The 20,838-nt window shown below is 42.1% G+C and overlaps 1 protein-coding gene across 2 annotated transcripts in view; it reads right to left on the bottom strand.

The window, feature by feature from the left end:
• The window catches only part of EGLN1 (egl-9 family hypoxia inducible factor 1), a 42,422-nt gene extending 24,646 nt beyond the window's left edge, over nucleotides 1–17,776 (bottom strand). Inside the window, exon 1 of one of the 2 annotated variants that reach the window (XM_087828887.1) lies at nucleotides 16,776–17,776. In XM_087828887.1, the coding sequence (XP_087685013.1) occupies nucleotides 16,776–17,684 (909 nt within the window). In that variant the 5' untranslated portion in view covers nucleotides 17,685–17,776. The remainder of the gene's footprint in view (nucleotides 1–16,775) is intronic. The other variant, XM_016196048.2, reaches the window with a different exon arrangement.
• Nucleotides 17,777–20,838: the final 3,062 nt, after the last annotated feature.

Here is a 20,838-nt window from a genome sequence, read left to right as displayed (position 1 = left end):
CACATCACTAATCATTAGAGAAATGCAAATTAAAACCATAATGAGGTATCTGGCAGAATGGCTACCATCAATATATCAACGAACAACAAGTTTTGGTGAGGATGCGGAGAAAAGGGAACCCTCATGCATTGTTGGTGGGATTGCTAATTGATACAGCCAATATGAAAACAGTATGGAGGTTCCTCAAAAAACTAAAAATAAAACTACGTTATGACCCAGCAATTCCACTTCTGGGTATTTATCCAAAGAAACGCAAAACACTCATTCAAAAAGATATAGGCACCCCTATGCTCACTGCAGTGTTATTTCCAATAGCCAAGACATGGAAACAACCCAAGTGCCCATCAATAGACAACTGGATAGTGTTCAAGTCTTGTATTGTCCCCTTGTTGGTTTTCTGTCTCCTTGGTCCTAACAATTACTAGAACAAAGTATTAAGATCTCTACCTGTAATATTAAATTTGGTTGTTGCCTTTTTGTATTGTCAGTTTCTGCTTCATGTATTACGAAACACTGTATTCTTTTTATATTAAGAAAACATAAAGTCACAAAAAAAGCGGCCATCTCCTTTCCATATGTAAGATTTTTACAGTTATGATATATATGCATTTCCCAAACTGAACAGATGGTAAGTGCTAAAGTTACCAAGTGTTTATGCTATATTAAATTATTCAACTATTACATAACTCAGAGCAATTACTCTTCCATAAAACTAGACAGCATATATATCTTTAAGAAAAACGCAGATATGGACACACAGTTTAGCTTCACTTTCCCCTTAATTCCTTATTTTCAAATAATCTATATTTTCATATGTTTAGTAGGGTACTTCACATCTAAAAAGCTTGGTTTCAGCTATTAACAATGTTAAGAACTGCCCTGGCTGGTGTGGCTCAGTTGGTTCGGCATCATCCAGTGCACCAAAAGGTTGCTGGTTCGATTCCCAGTCAGGGCACATGCCCAGGTTCTGGGCTCCATCCCTAGGAGTAGGTGTGCAGAAGACAGCAGATTGACGTTTCACTCTCACATAGCCGATGTGTGTTTTTTCTCTCTCTCCCCCTTCCTCTCTCTCTAAAAAAATCAATTAAAATACTTTTAAAAGAAAAGTAGGGGAACAGTTCCCAACATTTTTTAAAATGTTAAGAGCAATCACTATTAGGAAAAAAGTGTGGAATCTACAAGTAATTTCTTATATTAAGAGCAACATGAGCTTCTTAAAATGCATTTTCCACTATGACTAAATTATTAAATGAGTCAAATTCAATAGTGAAGACACCAAAGTAATTCTACAAATTGGTAATATCCACAAAATTATATTATTTAAGAGTAAACAAGCTATAAAGCATGAATGAAAAATCGCTAACCCCTAAACATCCCACATTATTTTAGGGAAGAAAGAATTAACTTTTAGGATTTTGTTTTAAAAGCTTCCTATTACAGACTATATGGTAAATGAAAGAAATACTAAACAGCAGCAACAAATTACATAACAATCTGTTTACATCAATAAAAACTATAAAATAAGTATAAGCTCATTTACATGTTATATGATCCAATCTTCCACATAGGTCTAGCTTATTTGTACACGACTAGCTTTTAAAATTAACATCGAGGAGCATCTGTGACCTTTCACTCTGTCATCAGTTCGGCTGAAAGAAATCCTTTTTTTTTTAAATCCTCACCTGAGGATATTTTTTCCATTGCTTTTCAGAGAGAGTGGGAGGGAGAGAGAGAGAAATCGATGTGAGAGTGACACATCGATCGGTTGTCTCCAAGTACTTGCCCTTGTAGGGGCCAGGGCCTGAGCCTGCAACTGAGGTCCTGGAACAGAACTGCAGACCCTTCAGTCCACTTCGGGCCGGCATGCTGACCACTGAGCACCAGCTAGGGCTGGATGAAATAAACTCCTAAAACTTTTTTAAAATAAAAAAACCCAAAATTAACATCTAAGGGTCTTGATTTTTTTAAATGTACTTTAAATAATTAATGATTATGAATAAAATATGCATTGCCATTTGACTTCCTTTTGCTAAGGGGAGGGTATGAAGAGAGAGAAAGATCCCTTGATAAAGGAGACCCTCAGTTTGACTTACTTCATTACCCATGATCCTTATAAACTGATCAGTTTCTTTTTTCACAGAGCCAAGGCTATGTGCCAACTGCCTAAGCAAAAACAAATTTGTTTTCATCAAAAATAAGGTTCATTAAAAGCAGATCAAGAATTCTGAATTTAAAACTGAACTTTAACCAACACAATGAATGAGAGCAAAGGTTCAGAGTTAAGGGCAGCCAAGGCCACGTCTTAATACTTTGAAAAGGCACTGCTGAGAGCTAAAAATACAATCACTTTTTTAAAAGCTTCTTAAAATAATCAATTACTCAACATTTCTTCTATTAATTAGGTCAACATTATTCCAATTTCATCGATGCAGAGACTGGAGAGGTGCTGATGCCAGGTAACAAGAATCCAGGGCAGTACAAACAGGTCCTGCTCCCATTTCTGTCCACAGTCACATTTTCCCTTACTGCTTTCCCCCCTCCCCAGACAATTCTAGGACAAAGAAACACCTGCAAGAACCTTTAGATTAAGTATACACTAGAGTTATTATGCAACACCAAAGCACAGTTCCTGAAAACTAACCATGAACAAATTGTTCTTATATAGTTTAAAAATACTTTCGACCCAAACTATCAAGAGATGCTTTAGATCGATCTAACAATTAAAGGAATTATTATTATTATTATTTTTAAATATATCTTTATTGATTTCAGAGAGAGGAAAAGAGAGAGAGAGAGAGAAAGATAGAAACATCAATGATGAAAGAGTCATTGATCGAGCCCGCAACCCGGGCATGTGCCTTGACCGGGAATCGAACCCCAATCGCCTGGATCCTAGGTCAACGCTCAACTGCTGAGCCACGCCCGGCCGGGCAAGGAATTATTTTTAGTATGAACAAAACCAACCAATATAAATTCTAGTTTCACTTTTATTAGTAAAAATACACCTCCACCCCAGCCCTCACACACTATTATTACTAAGATTTTCATTTAAAAAAATTTCAGATTAATCTTACTGAAATGCCAGTTACAAGTACAAAAACAAAACACAAAAGAAAACACACATGAACATACACAACAGGAGCAGGGAACAGGACAGTATGAAGGAGTAGGGAAAAAGAGAAAAAATCCCAATCCCATGTTAACCATTAGTGATAGAGGCTGTCAGTCTTTTATGGGAAAATTGCAAATAACGCAGATGTGCTTGGAATCGTATGTCCCCAGGGAAGTCATTCTCAATAAGGTCTCGGTTTCCATCCTGGTACTTACTAGTTAACTGTTTCATTTTAGGGCCAGACTGTACAAGGCAAACATCTTTCAGAAGTCTGTTCATATATACCACTAGTTTTAAGTTATAATGTATATCCCTTTATTTAGGTCTCTATAACTTGACAACTATGGGGGGGGGGCAGGGAGAGACAAAGCATAGTTCTATAGACATGGGGCAAGAACAGTAACTGAGTAAACACAGAACCTTGCTCTGCCATAACCAGGCATGAAATGCTTATAAATGTGTTTTGTTTTTGCTCTTTAGAACTCTTCTTATAACTGGGGTTCTTAATGTAGGAACTATAGATGGGCTTAATTATAAGCAAAACTGCATGAATGTTCATTTTTAAGATGAGAAGGTATACAGCTTCTTAAATAAGCCCAGAGCAAAACAAGGGTAAGCACCATTAACATAACTACCTTGAAAAAACTTGTAAGCTTTTGGGAAGGGTTGCTATCTATTATCATACATAATTTTTAGCCAAAATTTTCTTTATTCAAGAAATTTGATTCCAAAATACTCTGGGTTGTAACCACCATAAACTACCACCATTCTTTGCATATAAATCAGGAGTGGGTAACGTAAGGTCCATGGGCCACATACTGCCTGTGAAATCATTTGGTCTACCCTGCCAAGGCACTGCTGGCGGGACTCGAAATTCAGTAATCTAGGAGCTTTTTTCATAGCTAATTTTTAAGTTGATAATTTTGTATGACCCATGAATGATGTTATAAATATCCAAATGGCCCTTGGCAGAAAAAAGGTTCCCCACCCCTGACATAAGTAATCTGTGATAAATACTAAATCTCAGGCTTTTTTTTTTTTTAAATAAAAAAATAATAATAATTGATTTCAGAGAGAGGAAGGGAGAGGGAGAGAGAGAGATAGAAACATCAATGATGAAAGAGTCAGTGATCAGCTGCCTCCTGCAGGGCCCCTATTGGGGATTGAGCAGGCAACCCAGGCATGTGCCCTGACCAGGAACTGAACCTTGATCTCCTGGATCACAGGTTGATGCTCAACTGCTGAGCATGCTAGCCAGCCAGGCTCAGGTTACTTTCTTTACCAACTAAAAAACTGTACTCAAGAGAATGAAAACACATTTTAAATACAAAAATTAAGCAAAATTAGGACGTGAAATTCTTTATAAACATAAAAATGTTTGTATGCATTTCAAGACCAATTTCAAATGACCTTTCCACTGTCCAGTTTCCATCATCGGCACTACCAGCGCCCTCCTGGAACAGTAAATCACAAAGTTGACTAAGTGCTTGAATGTGGTTAAAACAAAAGGCTTCCTGACCATAAAGAGATAGTCATCCTGGTTAACCAGTCCTCTTCTGTGAAGCACAGCTCTTAAATCTCCTTTAACATTATTTGAAAATCTGAATAAATTATAGTTCTAAAGCTAAGTAAAAAAACATGATAATTTTAGCAGCTTAAAATTTTGCTCTTGAAAACTTTTACTCTATACTCAATCACGTGGGTATCAATGCTGAGCTTTGTGTTGGCTTGCTGGCTACAAGCTTCTCTCTTCTAGGTCATCCAGAAGAGTATTCAAAAGGTCACTTTCAACATCATGTCTATTGTGTTTCTTTGTTTTGAAATGACATGTGTTCCCATACCATTGGTGGTGGTGAGGGAGGTAAGCTATGCAGATCCTATCCCCTCAAGATTCATGGATGGGCAGAATTCTACCACAATCTGTAACCTGATCAGCTGAGTTTGGGCTTAGGCAATGGTGTAAAACTTCATTTCACCTTCAGAGCAGACCTTTCTCCCAGTATCTGAAGTTAAAAATAGTTTAGGCCATGTTGGCCTGAGTTATTTTTATCTGGAAAGTAAGCATAGAATGGAGAGTTGACCACAACAGGACAAAACCCTCATAGACTTTCAGTAAGTCTCACCACAGTTTTAGAAACTGGAATGAAAGGAGGGGAAGCAGAGGTAAGGTACAGGGCAAGTTCACTGAGGTATTCACTAGTAGTGCTAACACAAGCAACAAATAACAACAACAAAAGGTGTTTTGCATGAGACAGAATAGTGTAAAACAGCTCCCCTGCCCTTTTAATTTTCTGGAGAAGATATTTCAGGAATAAAAGGTATATAAAGTTGGTGAGAAGAGAGAGCTCAATGGAGGTTCAGACCTGAGGAAGATATTTGGGAACGGCACTCAAGCAAGATCTTAAAAAATGTATGAGGTTTGAACGGCTGGGGCAAGGGGTGGAAGTCAAAATTCACAGATGTGTTGGCAGGAGTGAGAAGGGGAACAATAAGGAGGAAAATGGTCTGGCTGAAATAGTGGTCGCATTTCAAAGAGTAACTGATGAGGAGTAACAGACCAGAGTGGGTCTACGCAGTTGAGAGTATTAAATACAGAAGAATAAAACTGTTAGAGTAGGCAGCTAGGTACATAAGAGCTGGAAGAAGGAGCTAGGGCTTGGAGGGAGTATGTGTGACACGTGACAAACTGAGAATAGACAATGGCGGTGGCAGACCCCTATGTGAGGAGGAAAGATTCAGAGCCCCTCAAGGAACCAGCAGCATTACACCTAGGTGAAGGAGCCTTATAGCTTAAAGATACATTTTTTTGAGATATGAGGGAGGAGGTGACTTGCTCCTTGCCTAGGGGCGTTCCAATCTAGGGGTATAAGTCCTCTAAGCTTCCAAATATCAGGGCACTTGCTTTGGTTTCAGCCAGCTGAGCTGCCCGTTCAGGCTCTATCTGAGGATTTCTTCCCTACAGATAAATCCTCACTTGCTTTTGCTGCTATTTGTTGTCTCTTGTTTGAATTCATTCCTACAAACAAGACAGGAACTGGGGGTGCAGAATACTGTCTCTGGTCAGAGGCTATCTCGGGCCAGAGGCCACCCCAACCACTGCTGACAAAAATGTAGCCTTTAAATAAATCTTGGAAGACTTTTGAGCAAGATTTGTACAAGTGCTGGTAAAAATGGATGTAGGTGGCACATGGAATAGAATGAATTAGGGGAAAATATAATACTGTGTAACAATCCAGGTATAAAGTGATTAAAATCCCAATTAGTACAGTAGAAATTCAAATGAGTGTCGGGCGCAAGAAGTTTCGCATACTAACATGAATAGGACAAGGGTCCTACCCTCAAGTGGCTCACAATTAGCACAGGAAACCACCTATAGAGGTGCTCTATCAATGATAAGAAATGCCACAGCCACAGACAGAACAGAGTTGTAGTTCTGCTTATAGGGACTGAAGCAAGGAGCAAATTAGAGAAACCTCCCTATCACCTTTCCACAGAGAAAAAGCCAGGGAAATACAGAGGTAGAAAGGGAACCTACAAGCAGGATCTGGCAGCCAGAACAGAAAGCCTATGAGGAAATATAATGCTCTTTGAAAAAAGTTGTCTATCATACCAAGACGTGATGAACAAATATTTTCAAATGGCAGAATGATATGATCTCTGTTTTGGAAAGATAACACCAAAGCAATGCATAGAATGAACTGGAAAGATACAAAAGAAAAACAGAATTAGGTTTTTATAATAATCTTGGATAGAGACCAATGTGGGTTTAAATAGGAAAGTATAAATGGGAAGGAGGAATAAAAGAAACATTTAAATAAGTAAAATTTATATAATGATAAAGGTATGCTAAATCATACTCTTTTCAGACCTGTACACTTTCAATGTACTTATTCCACTGAAATAGGCTCACCCTTTAGAAATCTCAGTCTAGTTATTGCTACTTCAAGGCAGGCTTTTCTGGCTTGCAGACCAAGGTAGGTCTTTTCTAACTGGCTCCCACAGGATCCTGTACATCTCACAAGCATACATCACAAGCGGGACTGCAGGCTCAACACTGTCTTCCCCTTGGACAACAACACTCCAGAGAGCAGAAGTACCCTGACCAGGCACTGTGGTACTCGCAGTGCCCAGCATATATTAGGTACTGTGTAAATAGTTATTGAAAAAGTAATGGAGTTCAGCCCTGGATGGTGTGGATCAGTTGGTGGAGCACCATCCCATGCATGGTTCCATTCCAGGTCAGGTCACACGGTGGACTGCAAGCTCAATCCCCAGTAGGGGTGTGCAGGAGGCAGCCAATTGATGCCTCTCTCTCTGCCCCCCTTCCTCTCTAAAATCAATAAAAACATTTTAAAAAATAATGGAGTTCACAGATAGGATCATTTTAAACTTGTTCCCCCATCTCCCCACCAGACAGCCCCACCAACCCTTACACTCTCCAAGAGGAAATGTCATTCTTAATCTTGCTGAGTTTACAGTACTTCCAGAACATTCAGGTAGAGATGTCCACCAGTTCTCTACAGATGCCAGGGTAAAAGACAGATCAAGGAGCTTTTAACCCTTATCGCTAAAGTCATGGTTGCTCCTTCCTGCACCTCCTCTTCCAGCTATAGGTATAGTTACAGCTAATAATAAAAAGATCACTGCCCAGCTGGGCGTGGCTCAGCGGTTGAGCGTCGACCTAGGATCCAGGTGATCGGGGTTCGATTCCCGGTCAGGGCACATGCCCGGGTTGCGGGCTCAATCAATGACTCTCTCATCATTGATGTTTCTCTCTCTCTCTCTCTCCCTCTCCTTTTCTCTCTCTGAAATCAATAAAGATATATTTAAAAAAAAAAAAAAAAAAGGATCACTGATTATCTGCTGAGCATTTCTCAGGCATTATCGATCTTCAAACAAACCATACTGAATTAGGTACTATTATTAACTCTTATTACACTGATGAAGCTCTGTTAGAAAATTTGCCTAAAATCAGAGAGAAATTAAATAGCAAAACGAGGTTTGAACACAGTCCAACTAACTTAAGAACATGTGCTTCCACTAGTACAAGCTCACCCAGGGAGAAAAAAGTGCCGACTAGAGGAAAAGAGAAAACAAACCACAGGCCATAAAGAACAATCACATTTCAAGGGCAGACACTGTAAAGTAAGAAGCAACCTAAGAAATGATATTCACACCACTGAGTGTGGAATCAATCTAGTGCCTTGCTTCTAACCAAAAGAATACAGTACAGGTGACGGGACGTCACTTCTATGGTTAGATTACAAAAGACTGGAGCTTCAGTCCTGCTAATAGACTCTTTACTGGGCTTGCACATAGAAGCAAGCTACTACGTTGGCGAGGTCCACATGGCGAGGAACTGAGGCTCTCAGCCCAGCAACCCATGAGAAACTGAATGGTGCCAACAGCCAATGAGTGAGCTGGGAAGCAGACTCTGGCCCACACCCTGATTGTAGCCTGAGAGGGTGAAACAGAAGATGCAGCTCTGCTGTGCCCAGACTCCTGATCTACAGAACCTGAAAAAACAAATGCATGTTGTTTTAAGTTGCTAAGTTTTAGAGTAGTTTGTTACATAGCAATAGATAACTAAGCTGAGAAGAAAAGTCCAGAAATACAGATATTTCAAGTCTTCCCTACAGGTATCTTCTGACAGTGATGAGCAGAAAGCTAAGCACTGAGATTCAAGAAAAAAAAACTACAGTTAGAAATTGAGAAAAAAAGAAAAACTCTGAAAAATAAAATGAGAAAAATAATTGAAAGGCTCACACCCAGGCTTGAAAACGAGTCGACAAAGATTTCAGAGGTGGAGTGGTTGATAGTACATTGAAACAGCAGGAAGACCTGGTCTACAGGGGGGATATGGCTGTATTTTCTAATTAAAAAATAATTTTCAAGACATCTATTTCAGAGTAGTGCTACCAGAAGTCAGTGGAAGGCATAATAGTAGGTAAACAGAATGCCCAGAGATAGAGAATAATATGACCAAACTACAGACTCAAAGCTTCTAGTTCCCATTTTTAAAAAATTTGTATTAATGAAACATTTCAAATCCATCACAACGTAGAGAGAATGGTATAATGATCCCCTTGTACTTATCACCCAGCTTCAACTATTTAGTTCATGGCAATTTGTTTCATCCAAATTATTCTGAAGCTCTATTTGCCATTTACAGATGAGTACCAATGTTGAGAGAAAAAATTCTGACACATGGTCAGTCTTTTAATACTCTAAACTCCCGATTAGGCCTTTTCAATTATCTGACTAGATTTGGTGTTTCCAAACTAGGTTCTATTACACAAAAATAAGTTTTAAATTGAAGTTGTTTGAATTAAGTTGATATTATAGATTCCTGGATTCTACAGCTCATGATGACTGACGGTTCAGGGTTTTTTTTTTGGCTTTTGTACTTGCCAACCTTTCAGGTTTTAATTTTTTAAATCCATTCTATACTTGATAACTTAATGTTTACCCACATTTTTGTGACACCCATTTGCCCTGGAGTCAAAGCAAGGCTTCCTATGCTTAAAAAGTCCTGGACACTATATTCTAACTTTAACACTATCAGTTGCCATTTGATAGTTGGCACTTTTATTTCTAATTGCAGTATCAGGCTCCACATCAAGGGGACAGGGGCTTATATTTCCCAGATATCTTTTTAGACCATCAAATACGATAAGTGTATCCCTTCTTTACCGACTACTTCAGGATGCTGTCACACAGTCATTTGTGTCTATATGTCAATGGAATTATTTATTTTTACCCTCTTAATGCTCTATAGCACTTTTATTTTTCAACAGCATGTTTAAATGAAGTATTTTACATACAATTTTATTTTGACATTTATCTAAATCTATGCTTGCGTCTCTGAACCATAGTTTTCCGGTGTTTCCCTAAATTTCAGAGTCTGTGTAGTTCTCTTCACATGGATTTGCATCCACACACCATCTTTAGTGAAGAGTTCATGCAAGAAAGCAAATATTTCTGTTGTCAGCACCAAAAGTGCTGTAAGATTTCCTGCAGTCATCCCTAGGCAGCCCCAGTGGTGAAGCTGACCAGAGGATACTGTGCCAAGAAGCCATACGCCTTTAGAGAAGAAAGGATGGGGCTGGAAGGTCAACAGCAGTAGCAGCAAGCACAGCCAACGTGAAGGAATGTGGAAAAAGAGAGCACAGAACTTTTTTGTTCAGGCTTTGGCTGCAAAGTAAGTGTCGACAATGTTCTATAAATGGAAACTGAAAAAGTGGGGCAAGAGAAGAAAAGCAGAAGAGTCAGGGCAAGATAAAATAATAACTATTTCCTTCCAAGTGCTCGAGCCAAAAACCTTGGCGTCGTTCCTGTCATCTTCCTTTCTCTCATCCCTCACATACAACCCATCAGCAAAACTCATGGACTCTACTTTTGAAATATATCCAGAATCCAACTAATTCTCACTACACCTGCAGCTACTACTTAGAGTACCCCTTGTCCTCAACTTGTTTATTTTCTGTCTTAACATTAACCACCTAACATTGCCTGTATTTGCTTTAAACATATGTTTTAATGACCATCTCTTTCTACTTCTCACCTACCTTAAGTAGAATTTAAGCTCCATGAGAACGGGGCTTTTTAGTTCCTGTTATTCAGGTATTCCTAGCTCCTAAAACAATACTTGTACGTAGAAAGTAGTCACTTCATATTTGTTTAACGAACAAATGAATGAAAAGATCATCAAAACAGGACTCAGAGAGTACAGTAAGCAGAGCCAAGAATACATGTATTTATTTTCCTTTGGTAAAGAAATGGGATTTGGGACAATGGATAAGGAAAATAATTATCCCAAACACTTAAAAAAATTTTAATAAGCAGAGGCTACAGATACTATCCAAGTTCTTTAGAAATAAAACTTTGACTTGGTTCTGGAAAAACGTGATAATGAAATACAAAACATTCCAATAGAGCTGGCAGAACAGTTGAGAGTTTGGACTAGTAAATACAGGTATAATATAAACTTTTGTTAAGGAAAGACTTTGGTTAACCATTCATCAGTTTTTTGTTTGTTTCTTTCATTTTGTTTTTTAGAACAGAAAGGTTTTAACTCAAATAAGAGCCAAAGACAAGCTATGCATATGGCTCAATAAATGATCTGAATGCCATCCTATAGTTAACAAACAATGTTTCAAGTGCAGAAACCCGGGCATAGTGGGAAAGGAGGCAGAATGCAAGCACAGTAGTAAAATGCATCCATGAAAACCGTTAAAGAATGTGCCCAAATGAAAGGAAGACTGAAACACTCGGTGGCATGTGAAAGGCCTAAAGCAAAAAAATAAAAACAACTAAGCTGGTAACATCCATCCAAAGGTATACCAGTAAGGAACAGGCATTAGAAAACATGGGAGGAGATGAACCACCACAGATTTCAAGGCTGACAGAGGAAAACAGAATAAACATGTAAATGAGAAACACAGCAGAAAGACAGCCGGTTCCTGCTCAGGAAACAAGTGAGACCAGGCCTGTTTCAGGGAAAATGGCTCTAATGCTGGAGGAAAGGAAGAAAAGTGAATAAAGAACATCTAGGGAAATTAGGGAGGGATTATCTAAAGGAGGAAAATTTAAACTAGGATATCAGATAATCCAAAGCACAGAATGACGAGCAAATGGGAGAAGGAAAAGGAAGTCATAAATGTTCAAGCAATCCTCAAAAATGGCATAAAATAGTCCCAAATTAGTTAAGTAGAAATATGTAATTTTAACATGAGATGCAGCATAAAGTTACAGATATGAGAATTAACTAAATCAGTCAGTCAGTCGGTCTTGTCCCTAACCAGCTCCATGACCTTGAACAAGTAGGTCACTTAACCTCTGGGACTTATTTCCTCTGTTTAAAAAAAAAGGGTGGGGGGGTGGGGTGTGTGTGTGTGTGTGTGTGTGTGTGTGTATATATATATGTATATATATATATATATATATATATATATATATATATATAGAAGTGGTTAGGTCAAAAATGGGTGATCATTCTAAGTCTTTTTCCTCCAGCTTCTAAGAGGTAGAAAGACAGGGAAAGCACACAACTCTTAAAGAATCATAAAAATAAAAAAAATTTTAAATGGAAAGAGTACCAGTTAACAACAGTTTTGCATAGTGCTTTACAATTTAAAAAGTGCTTTTTTTAAAAATTCTCACCCAAGGATATTTTTCCCATTGCTTTTCAAAGAAAGAGAGAGAAAAAAACATTGATATGAGAGAGAGACATCGATTGGTTGCCTGCCTCACACGACACCGGGGATAGAGCCTGCAACCGAAGTACCTGCCCCTTGGCTGGAATTGACCCGGGAACCCTTTAGTCCGAGGGCTGATACTCTAACCACTGAGCCAAACTATAAACTAGCAAGGGCTAAAAAGTGCTTTTCCATATATGTACTCAGAAAGTTGAGAGGCAGAAGACAGATATCATTTAACACCATTTTACAAATGAAGTAACTGAGGCTCAGAAAGATGAAACTGGTTGAACACAGAAACAGTGGCAGATCCAGGATCCAACCCAGATCTAACAGCAGCACAAAGTCCACTATCCATCTACGTTTAGATGCCCTCCTGTGACTAAGGATATTTTTGCAGTGTATTTTTGTGGCATATTAGGTAATAGATAAGAGTTATAAACATGCCAAAAACCAACAACAAAAAACACACACAAAAAAGACCACCTTTAATATAAAATTCCTTTACAAGTAAAGGAGTTACTTTATATGTAAACTACATGTACATTAATTCACTATAAAAAATGTTTTCCTTTAAAGTTGAACTTTAAAGGAAATAGGCTGTCGTAACCTATTAAGATTACTCTTTCGGTCCACATGTATCTCTTAAATTTTAAAGCACCAAGTAAAAATCATTGAAGTACCAACATTTTCAGCCTTTCTGCATACAGAATAACTGACTTTGATCTTGAATTCTGAGATAGCTATTACAACACTAAACAAGCTGCTGGTTTTGTTTGTGACATCTAAGAGGACTGTCCTCACCACTTCTACAGTAGTGATCACAGAGTAACAGAACTGTCCTCATCCTATTCTTTGCTCTAAAAGCCATAATCAGCCCAAGCTAAGTAATTAACTGCAGTACTAAGTGAAAAATCTTAGGGATATAATTTGCTGCTTATTGGCCTCAACTTATCATTCCTTTTTTTTCCTTTTTTAGTCTGTTTTTATTGATTTCAGAGAGAGGGAGGGAAAAGGAGAGACAGAAACATCAACGATGAGTCATTGACAGGCCACTTCTTGCACGCCCCCTACTGGGGGTAGAGCCTGCAACCCGGGCATGTGCCCTGACCAGAAACGAACCATGACCTCCTGGTTCATAGGTCGACACTCACGCCAGCTGGGTCTTTTCTTTATGTACATTTTAACTGAACAGAGTAAGTTTGGGATAAAATTCTAACAATATGTATATGATTTTAGCATTTTTAATGGGCAATATTTTTCCTTTAGAGTGGCTAAGAATCTCCAAATGAATAATAATTTGACAGTTTCCCACGATCCTTAGTCCTCGGCATTCCTCTTCTTCCTCCGCCCCCTAGTAAAGGCATGGATGATTTCTTATGGAACACTACTCTTCACAAACCAGCAGCCCATGACTCCTCCCTACTGGACATCACTGCAAGTTTTCTCCATGAAAGAAAGAGTATGAGACAAGATCAAGGATCAAAGGGCAGTTTAAGGGCCAAGGGGGGCCCCCAAAAAGGACCAGAGAAAGTGCAAACAAGAGCTCAGTTACATCAGGGGCCACAAGTGTAATCCCCTTCTTCCCCTGTACTACTTCACCCTTCCCCTGTAGTTCCTCTTTTAAAGTAGTTGGACAACGGTGGCCAGATAAGCATGTCTGAAGAAACTTGGGGGAAATCAAAGCCTACACTGAATGAGTCGCAGCCAATTGTATATCATGTGATTACCAGGCCCTGACATACACAAAGACCACACAGAATAATGTAAATGAGAAAGAACATCAGAATCTTGTTCAGAAACCTGAATTTAAGTCTTGGTATCCTGCATGATTTCCTTGTAAGGTGTGACTTAACACTCCTGAGGCTAGCTTTTCTGATCTATAAACAGCAATGACCTACCTATTTTAGAGTTGCTGTGAAAAATCTAGGTGAGAAAAATACTACACACTGAGGCAAGTAACTTTTCAAATCACTATAATGTTGTAAAGGATAATAAAGTTCTGCTCTCTTAAGAGTTACTATACTGAAATGAGCATGATTCAGGTGGATAACTATAAAGTGGTTTTTCAGCCACTTTCTGAAATAAACATTGTATATTCACCTAATCAAAATTTATACAGTCCAACAGTAACACAAGGCTAATACTATTCACACACTATCAACAATATATATATATATATATATATATATATATATATATATATATATATATAAAATTCTAGTTTTAGTAGTATGCTAAGTAATCTACATCTTCCCATCTAATACCCTACCTATGTACAGTGTAATAAAAAAACACCAAAAAACAAAAGCATGGAGCTTGATATTTGAAGGACCTAAGTATGAATCCTGTAGGTTATTCACAGTGTAGGCCTTGGACAAGTCTGAGCTGAAATATTCTCAGATGTAAATTAGAAATGATACTGCCTACTTCACAGGATTAAGATGATCATGATCATATCTGTATTGGAACTAATCTGGTGCCTAGCACACTGTGGTTGCTCAATATAGTATGATGGCCCATTCCCCTTTAAAGCAAGCATCTCTGGATTTTTTTAGGAATAGTTAAATTACATGATTAACCATGCATGTTTAGCAAACAGTCTCTCAGCCAAGAAGTACAATAAAAGGGATTCCCTAAAATCATTTATAGATCCTGAGATTATTATGTCCTTAAAATTACTGTAAGCATTAAATCAAATCTCAAGAGTTTAAAGTCCATCCTTTCTTCAGCTAGTCCCTTATCACATAAGGGTATGTGCTGTCAACTAACTGAAAACCTAAACTATTGTCCCCTTCAGCCACTGGGACATCTTAGGAAGGAGATGGTTATTTTCTAACAGCCTCTTCATAAGAAGCAACTGCTCCAAGAGAGATGCTGATTACTGATGAGGACAGGAGTAAACAGGAAAATAGGAGAGAAGAGGGCTGAGCTTAACATGAAAACCTAAATTAACTATGGAAAGTAGATCAAGGAAGATTTAGGACATTATCTTCGTCATGGCTTCACCTTAAGCTTATATACCCCAACAATATACTTGGTCAGTCTTCACAGAGCTATATTAATATTCCCTCAAGCTAGTTGCTTTCCTGCTCTAGGGTTCACAACTACACTCTTTTAATCCATGATAAAGTTATTTAAAAATATATCAATGAAAATCTCATTAATGACCAAGATTAAGGTTGAATCAAGCCCCCTTTTTTCCTTCCAGCTTAATATTAAGCAACTGTTCATTTTTTTGGGGAAAACATATTAAGACATACCTTCACCCACAGCAATGAAGCAGCAAGACATAAATCAGACTTCCCACTGTACTTCCCTGTGCAAAATTTTCATGTCTAGAACTTTTTTAACTGCCTATGCTCAGCCTCTCCACTGCCTGAGAGTCATCCATGATGATTATCAAAATAGATGGTCTGACACACAAAGAACTACTGGGAAGAGTCAGTGTGTGGGTACAAACCCCTAAGGGTGTGATGATCTCCTAAGATAAGCTCTCCAAAACTTACAAAATCAGATATTGATGAAGGTGTGTGGAGCTGGGTGGCCTGGAATGAACCTGGATACAAAGAAAATATTAAGATCTGGAAAGGAAAATGCATAAGGACTACAAGAGATTATTGCGGAGGAAGGAATCCACTGTTTACCAGGATCAGTAAGGTAGGAACTGAGGAATCTGTTGGGGGAAAGCTACAATTGTAAAGAGGAAACAAATTTCACCAAATTGAGATGTTAGAATGAGCCCTCAACCCCTGCTCCAATTCCATGTGTGTGTTTTTTTTTCAGGAAGCTACAAAACAGTTCTTTTTCAACCGAGGGATTAACAAAGCAAATAAAGGAAACCTATGCTAAAAATGTAACCTACCTACACGGAGAGGTCTGGAAACGGAAACACTTCTTTCCCCCGTTGTGCAGTGGGTTTCAAAACTGCAGGGCCGGAGAGGGAGAGGGGGAGGGGAGCAGCCAAGCTCTTCCTGAAGGAGGACTCTTGACTACATGCTTATTTTAAATTTACCTTTTTGTGGTCAGCTGGCAGATTCTTAACTAAACACAGCATTCGACTCGGTGGGCCGGAATCGGACGAACGGTTCAAAGACCAGAGAATGGAGGGGGGATGGAAAACACAAGGCAGAGGAAGAACCAGCACTTGCTTTGGGCGGTACTTTAATACCCCCCACTGGGCAGCTAAAACTCCAATTAGGTTTGAACTAATAGTGCAACGGGAGAGAGAAGACAGAAGTTAAAAGGAGAGCCTAAGTTCAGCCAGAAAACGGAGAAGTTTGCGAACGGACAGTAGGTGGAAAACAGTGGGCACAGAGAAAGGGGCTAACTAGATAAACACCTACTGACGGATTCTACCCGTTCTCTTAGTGGGGTGCTGCACATGGACGTCGCTTTCGCACAGAGACACCGTGCTCCTCCGTTAAGCGGCTCCTGTCGCGGGCAAGGGCTGAGCACACACTTACTTTCGTCCGGCCATTGATTTTGTAGTTGCCCAGCTTCCCGTTACAGTGGCGGATCAGGTCGTCCATGCTGCTCATGAGCAGCCCAATGGTTTCGCAGCCGGGCTCCTTGCCCTCGATCCAGGTGATCTTATCGCCTCGGATGTCCTTGGACGAGTCGCTCTTCTGGCTGACCAGCTGGCCGTCGGTGAACTTGCCGGTGTCGTGCAGCGCGCGCACCTCGTCGCCGATCTGCTGCCCGGTCTCCTTGCCCAGGAAGTCGTCCACCACGCAGATGCCGTGCTTGTTCATGCACGGCACGATGTACTCCAGCGCCAGCCTCAGCGCGGGCAGCGGCTTCGTCTGCCCGTTGGGCCGCAGGCCGCCGCCGTGGCTCAGCCCCTCGCCCGGCGTGTTGCTCGGCGGGTACAGGTTCGCCTTCTCCTGGAACAGCGACGAGCGGCCCAGCGGCTCCTCCTTCGCGGGCTCCGCCGCGGGCTCCGCCTCGGCCGCCGCTGCCGCCGCCGGGCCCTGGCCGCCGGGCGCCTTGCGAGGCGGGGACGCGGCCGCCGAGGGCTTGGCCTTTGCCTTCGCCTTGGCCGCGTCCCCGGCGGCGGCGGCGGCGCTGTTCCTGCGCGACCCCGCCTTCCTGGCCTCCCGGGCCCCGGCGGCCCTGGGCGGCGGCGCGGCGGAGGCCGGCGCGGGACCGGGGTGCGGGTGCGGTCCCGCCCCGGGGCCCGGGGCGCCGTCGCCGCTCTGGCACACGAGCTTGTGCTTCTTCCAGTCCTGGCGCTGGTGCTCCTTGCTGCAGTAGAAGGAGCTGCGGCAGCGGCTGCAGCGCAGCAGGTTCTCCATCTTCCCGCACAGTTCGCAGTACTGCCGGTCTCGCTCGCTCTGGCTCAGCCCGCCGGGCCCGCCGCTGTCATTGGCCATGGCGGCGGCGGGACAGCGGCGGCGGCCGAGCTGGAGAGGTGGCGGCCGGACCACCTCGCCCGGGGCCGGAGAGCGGGCGGAGCGGCAGGGCCCGTCACTGCGCCATGCACCCGGGGCCCCTCACCTCGCGGAGGCCGGCTCCCGGCCCTCGGCCCGCCCGCTTCCTCGTCCTCGGGTCCGACCTCGGAGCGCCGGCGGCCGCCTCCGCGCCCCGCGGGGTGAGGGAGCGCGGCCTGCACGGCGGACGGCGCCCTCCTCTCGGCGCGCGGGCCCGGGCGCGCGAGACCGGCCTCCTTGGCCGCCTCCGCGTCCCGGGCGCCCGGCGGGCCTGTGGAGGAGCGCAGGGCGTACGGGCGCCACTCGCTCTGCGCGCTCGGCACGTACACCACGGCCCCGCCGCGACCCGGGCGGACGGCGCGTGAGGGCGGGGGCGGGGCGGGGCGGGGCGGGGCGGGGCGGGGCGGGGCGGGCCGAGGGGCGGGGCCGCGCACACGCGCTGGGCCAGGCCCGGCCTCCGAGCGCTCCCCGCGCCGTGGCCCCGCCCCTCGGCCCGCTGCGCCCGGGGCCTGCGCGCGGACGCCGAGGGGCGGGGCCGCGAGCCTCGGGGGCGGGGCGGCTTCGCGGCCGCGCAGCCGGGCGCCCCGCGGGTCCTCCACCTGCCGGGCGAGCGCCGCCGGCGAGGGCTGGGTGGCAACGTGGCTGCTGTTTGTTTAAGCGGCGGGAGTCGGGGGCGCCTCTGGACCCGGTCGCCAGGTGGCTGCTGCAGCCTCGTTTTGCACCGAGGGAAACGGGAGCTCAGGGACGGCCAGTCGCTGGGCCGGCGGCGCGCAGACGGACGACCCGGCGATGGGCCGCCGGGTTCCCAAGCGGCTTTCCCATCGCACCGGTGCCGCCTGTTTCCACAAGGTCTGAAGTGATGGAGAACACGTTAGTATTCCCGCGGGGTGGCCCACGCCCTTGTGCCCCGTTTGGTCATTTGAAAGTATTGAAATCCGATGTATTTTTACCATCTCCAAACGCCGTGAAGTCTTGCCAAGTGCGAAGCCTCGACTGCCGGGTAAAAGTCACCGGTGCTCATTCCAGCATCCACATTGGGCCTGAAACTCGCTCTGCTGGACCCGCTCCTGAGAGGTGGGTTGGGGTGGGAAATGAGCGAGCCTCGCTGCATTAACAACTTAAACTTTTTTTTTTAGAAAAATCACTGAATAGAACCTGTGCCACGCTGATGCGTGCAATTCTTTGTTTTACATAACGTGAAAACCTAATCAAAATAAGCCAAGGGTGTTCCTTTCCGACTGCCATTTACCTTAAGAATAAAAAGGGCTGTGGTTTTGGATTTTCCCAGTCTGTATTGAGCACCAGCTAATGCGGACGGTGCTATGCTAGGCTTGTGTATCATCTGCAAAGACTGCAAATAACTTAAGCCGTCCTAAATGACATATATATGGGGGGGGAGAACCTTCCACAGTTACAACACAAGAGCGGAAATGTGCAGGACAAAGGTGGAAGAATATAAGGAACAATAGTTATTGTAAACCACTTTGCAGAGTATACTTGTTAACACTAGCCTGAATCCAAAAACATAAAAGCTCTTCATCAGCGATGCAGACTGCATGTAGTGTAAACTGTCATTAAATTCTGCTGTCTACATAAACTGTATCCAAGGGATCCTACCTGGCCAGAGAGGATAGCAATTCCAATTACTTTGGCCTCTGGGAGACAGATAAGATACAGTTTTGAATTCCAGACCAAACTAAAACCCAACTTACTGTAAAGAATCCAGACCTGGATCTATCTCAGATGTGTATCCAACTTTCCCAGACCTTAAATAAAGCATGCCAGACTGTCCTTGGCACACAAATGAAGTGGTTATACTACAGGTACTCAGGAGGTGTTCAGTCTAGTTAGTACAGGGGGGCACATGTAAACAAATAAGGGTAGCCTGGAGATTGGAGTAAGTACCCTAAGATGGGATGGTAACAAAGAAAAAGGAACTGCTAGCTCTGCCCTTTGCATTAATCAAGATTCTGAGAAAATTAATCTAGAAGTTCTTGAAAGTTGCTTATGGAAAGTAAACTTTTAAGACATTTTTGATATACATTGATTATGTAAAGTATGATGCCAATACAAGTAAAATGGAATACTTCTTAGGCCTCCTTTTTATAGTAATTATAAATGATTCTTAACTATTCTCAAGGGCAGGAACTTTACTAGGGAACACTCATTCACAAACACTCAATTTTTCTAAGTTTAATCACTGTGGATATTAAAAGTATTCCAAGAATGTCTTTAAAAATTACTACTTAGGTCTATGATGTGCAAACAACTGTATTTACATTTCTATGCTCGTTTCATATATCTTCATTGATAACTACTTAAAAGAATAAATGTTCATATCAAAACCTTTTTTTTTTTAAGATTTAAAAATATATGTATTTTTACTGATTTCACAGAGAGAAGAAGGGAGAAACATTGATCGGCTGCCTCCTGCATGCCCCCCACTGGGGATGGAGCCCTCAACCCCAGCATGCACCCTGACTGGTTACCTTTTGGTGCATGGAACAACACAACCAACTGAGCCACACTGGCCAGGGCTCATATCAAAACCTTTATTAGCTTTTATTTTGTTCCAATTTAGTATACAATATCACAGACTGAACATGTGTGTCTTGAAAATACTTAATCAAATATACTTAGTGTACTCAGACACAAAGTTTTCATGAATAAAACAGTCAAATATAAAATATTATTTCAAATATTTACAAAGACTCATGATTTCAAAATTCTTACTTATTCAGGTTTAATAATCTGTGAACTAATTTGAAATTATTGAGGTTTCACCAACCATGTGCTGGCAATGCAACAGCCAATGACATTCACCAACAAGATTCTGAACTCTGCCAGTATTGCGGCAGTTGTCATTTATGCAAGAGTTATAGAGGATTCACACTTAGGTGGTGCTTACTGTTGTGTTCCAATCTCTGTTCTAAGCATTTTACAAATATTAACTCATTGAATCCTCATAACAGCATTCTGAACCGATACTATTATTATGCCCATTTACAGAAAATGTAACAAGAGCAGGACAATGAGTGTCCCTCCCATTTCTCAAGTTATACAATCAGTATATTATATAACTAATACTCTGGGACAA

Source organism: Miniopterus natalensis, chromosome 21, assembly GCF_054644295.1.
Source record: "Miniopterus natalensis isolate mMinNat1 chromosome 21, mMinNat1.hap1, whole genome shotgun sequence".
NCBI classification, from domain to species: Eukaryota; Metazoa; Chordata; class Mammalia; order Chiroptera; family Miniopteridae; genus Miniopterus; species Miniopterus natalensis.
Note: the sequence above shows the minus strand (reverse complement) of the source record. Positions and strands in the feature narration are given on the sequence as shown.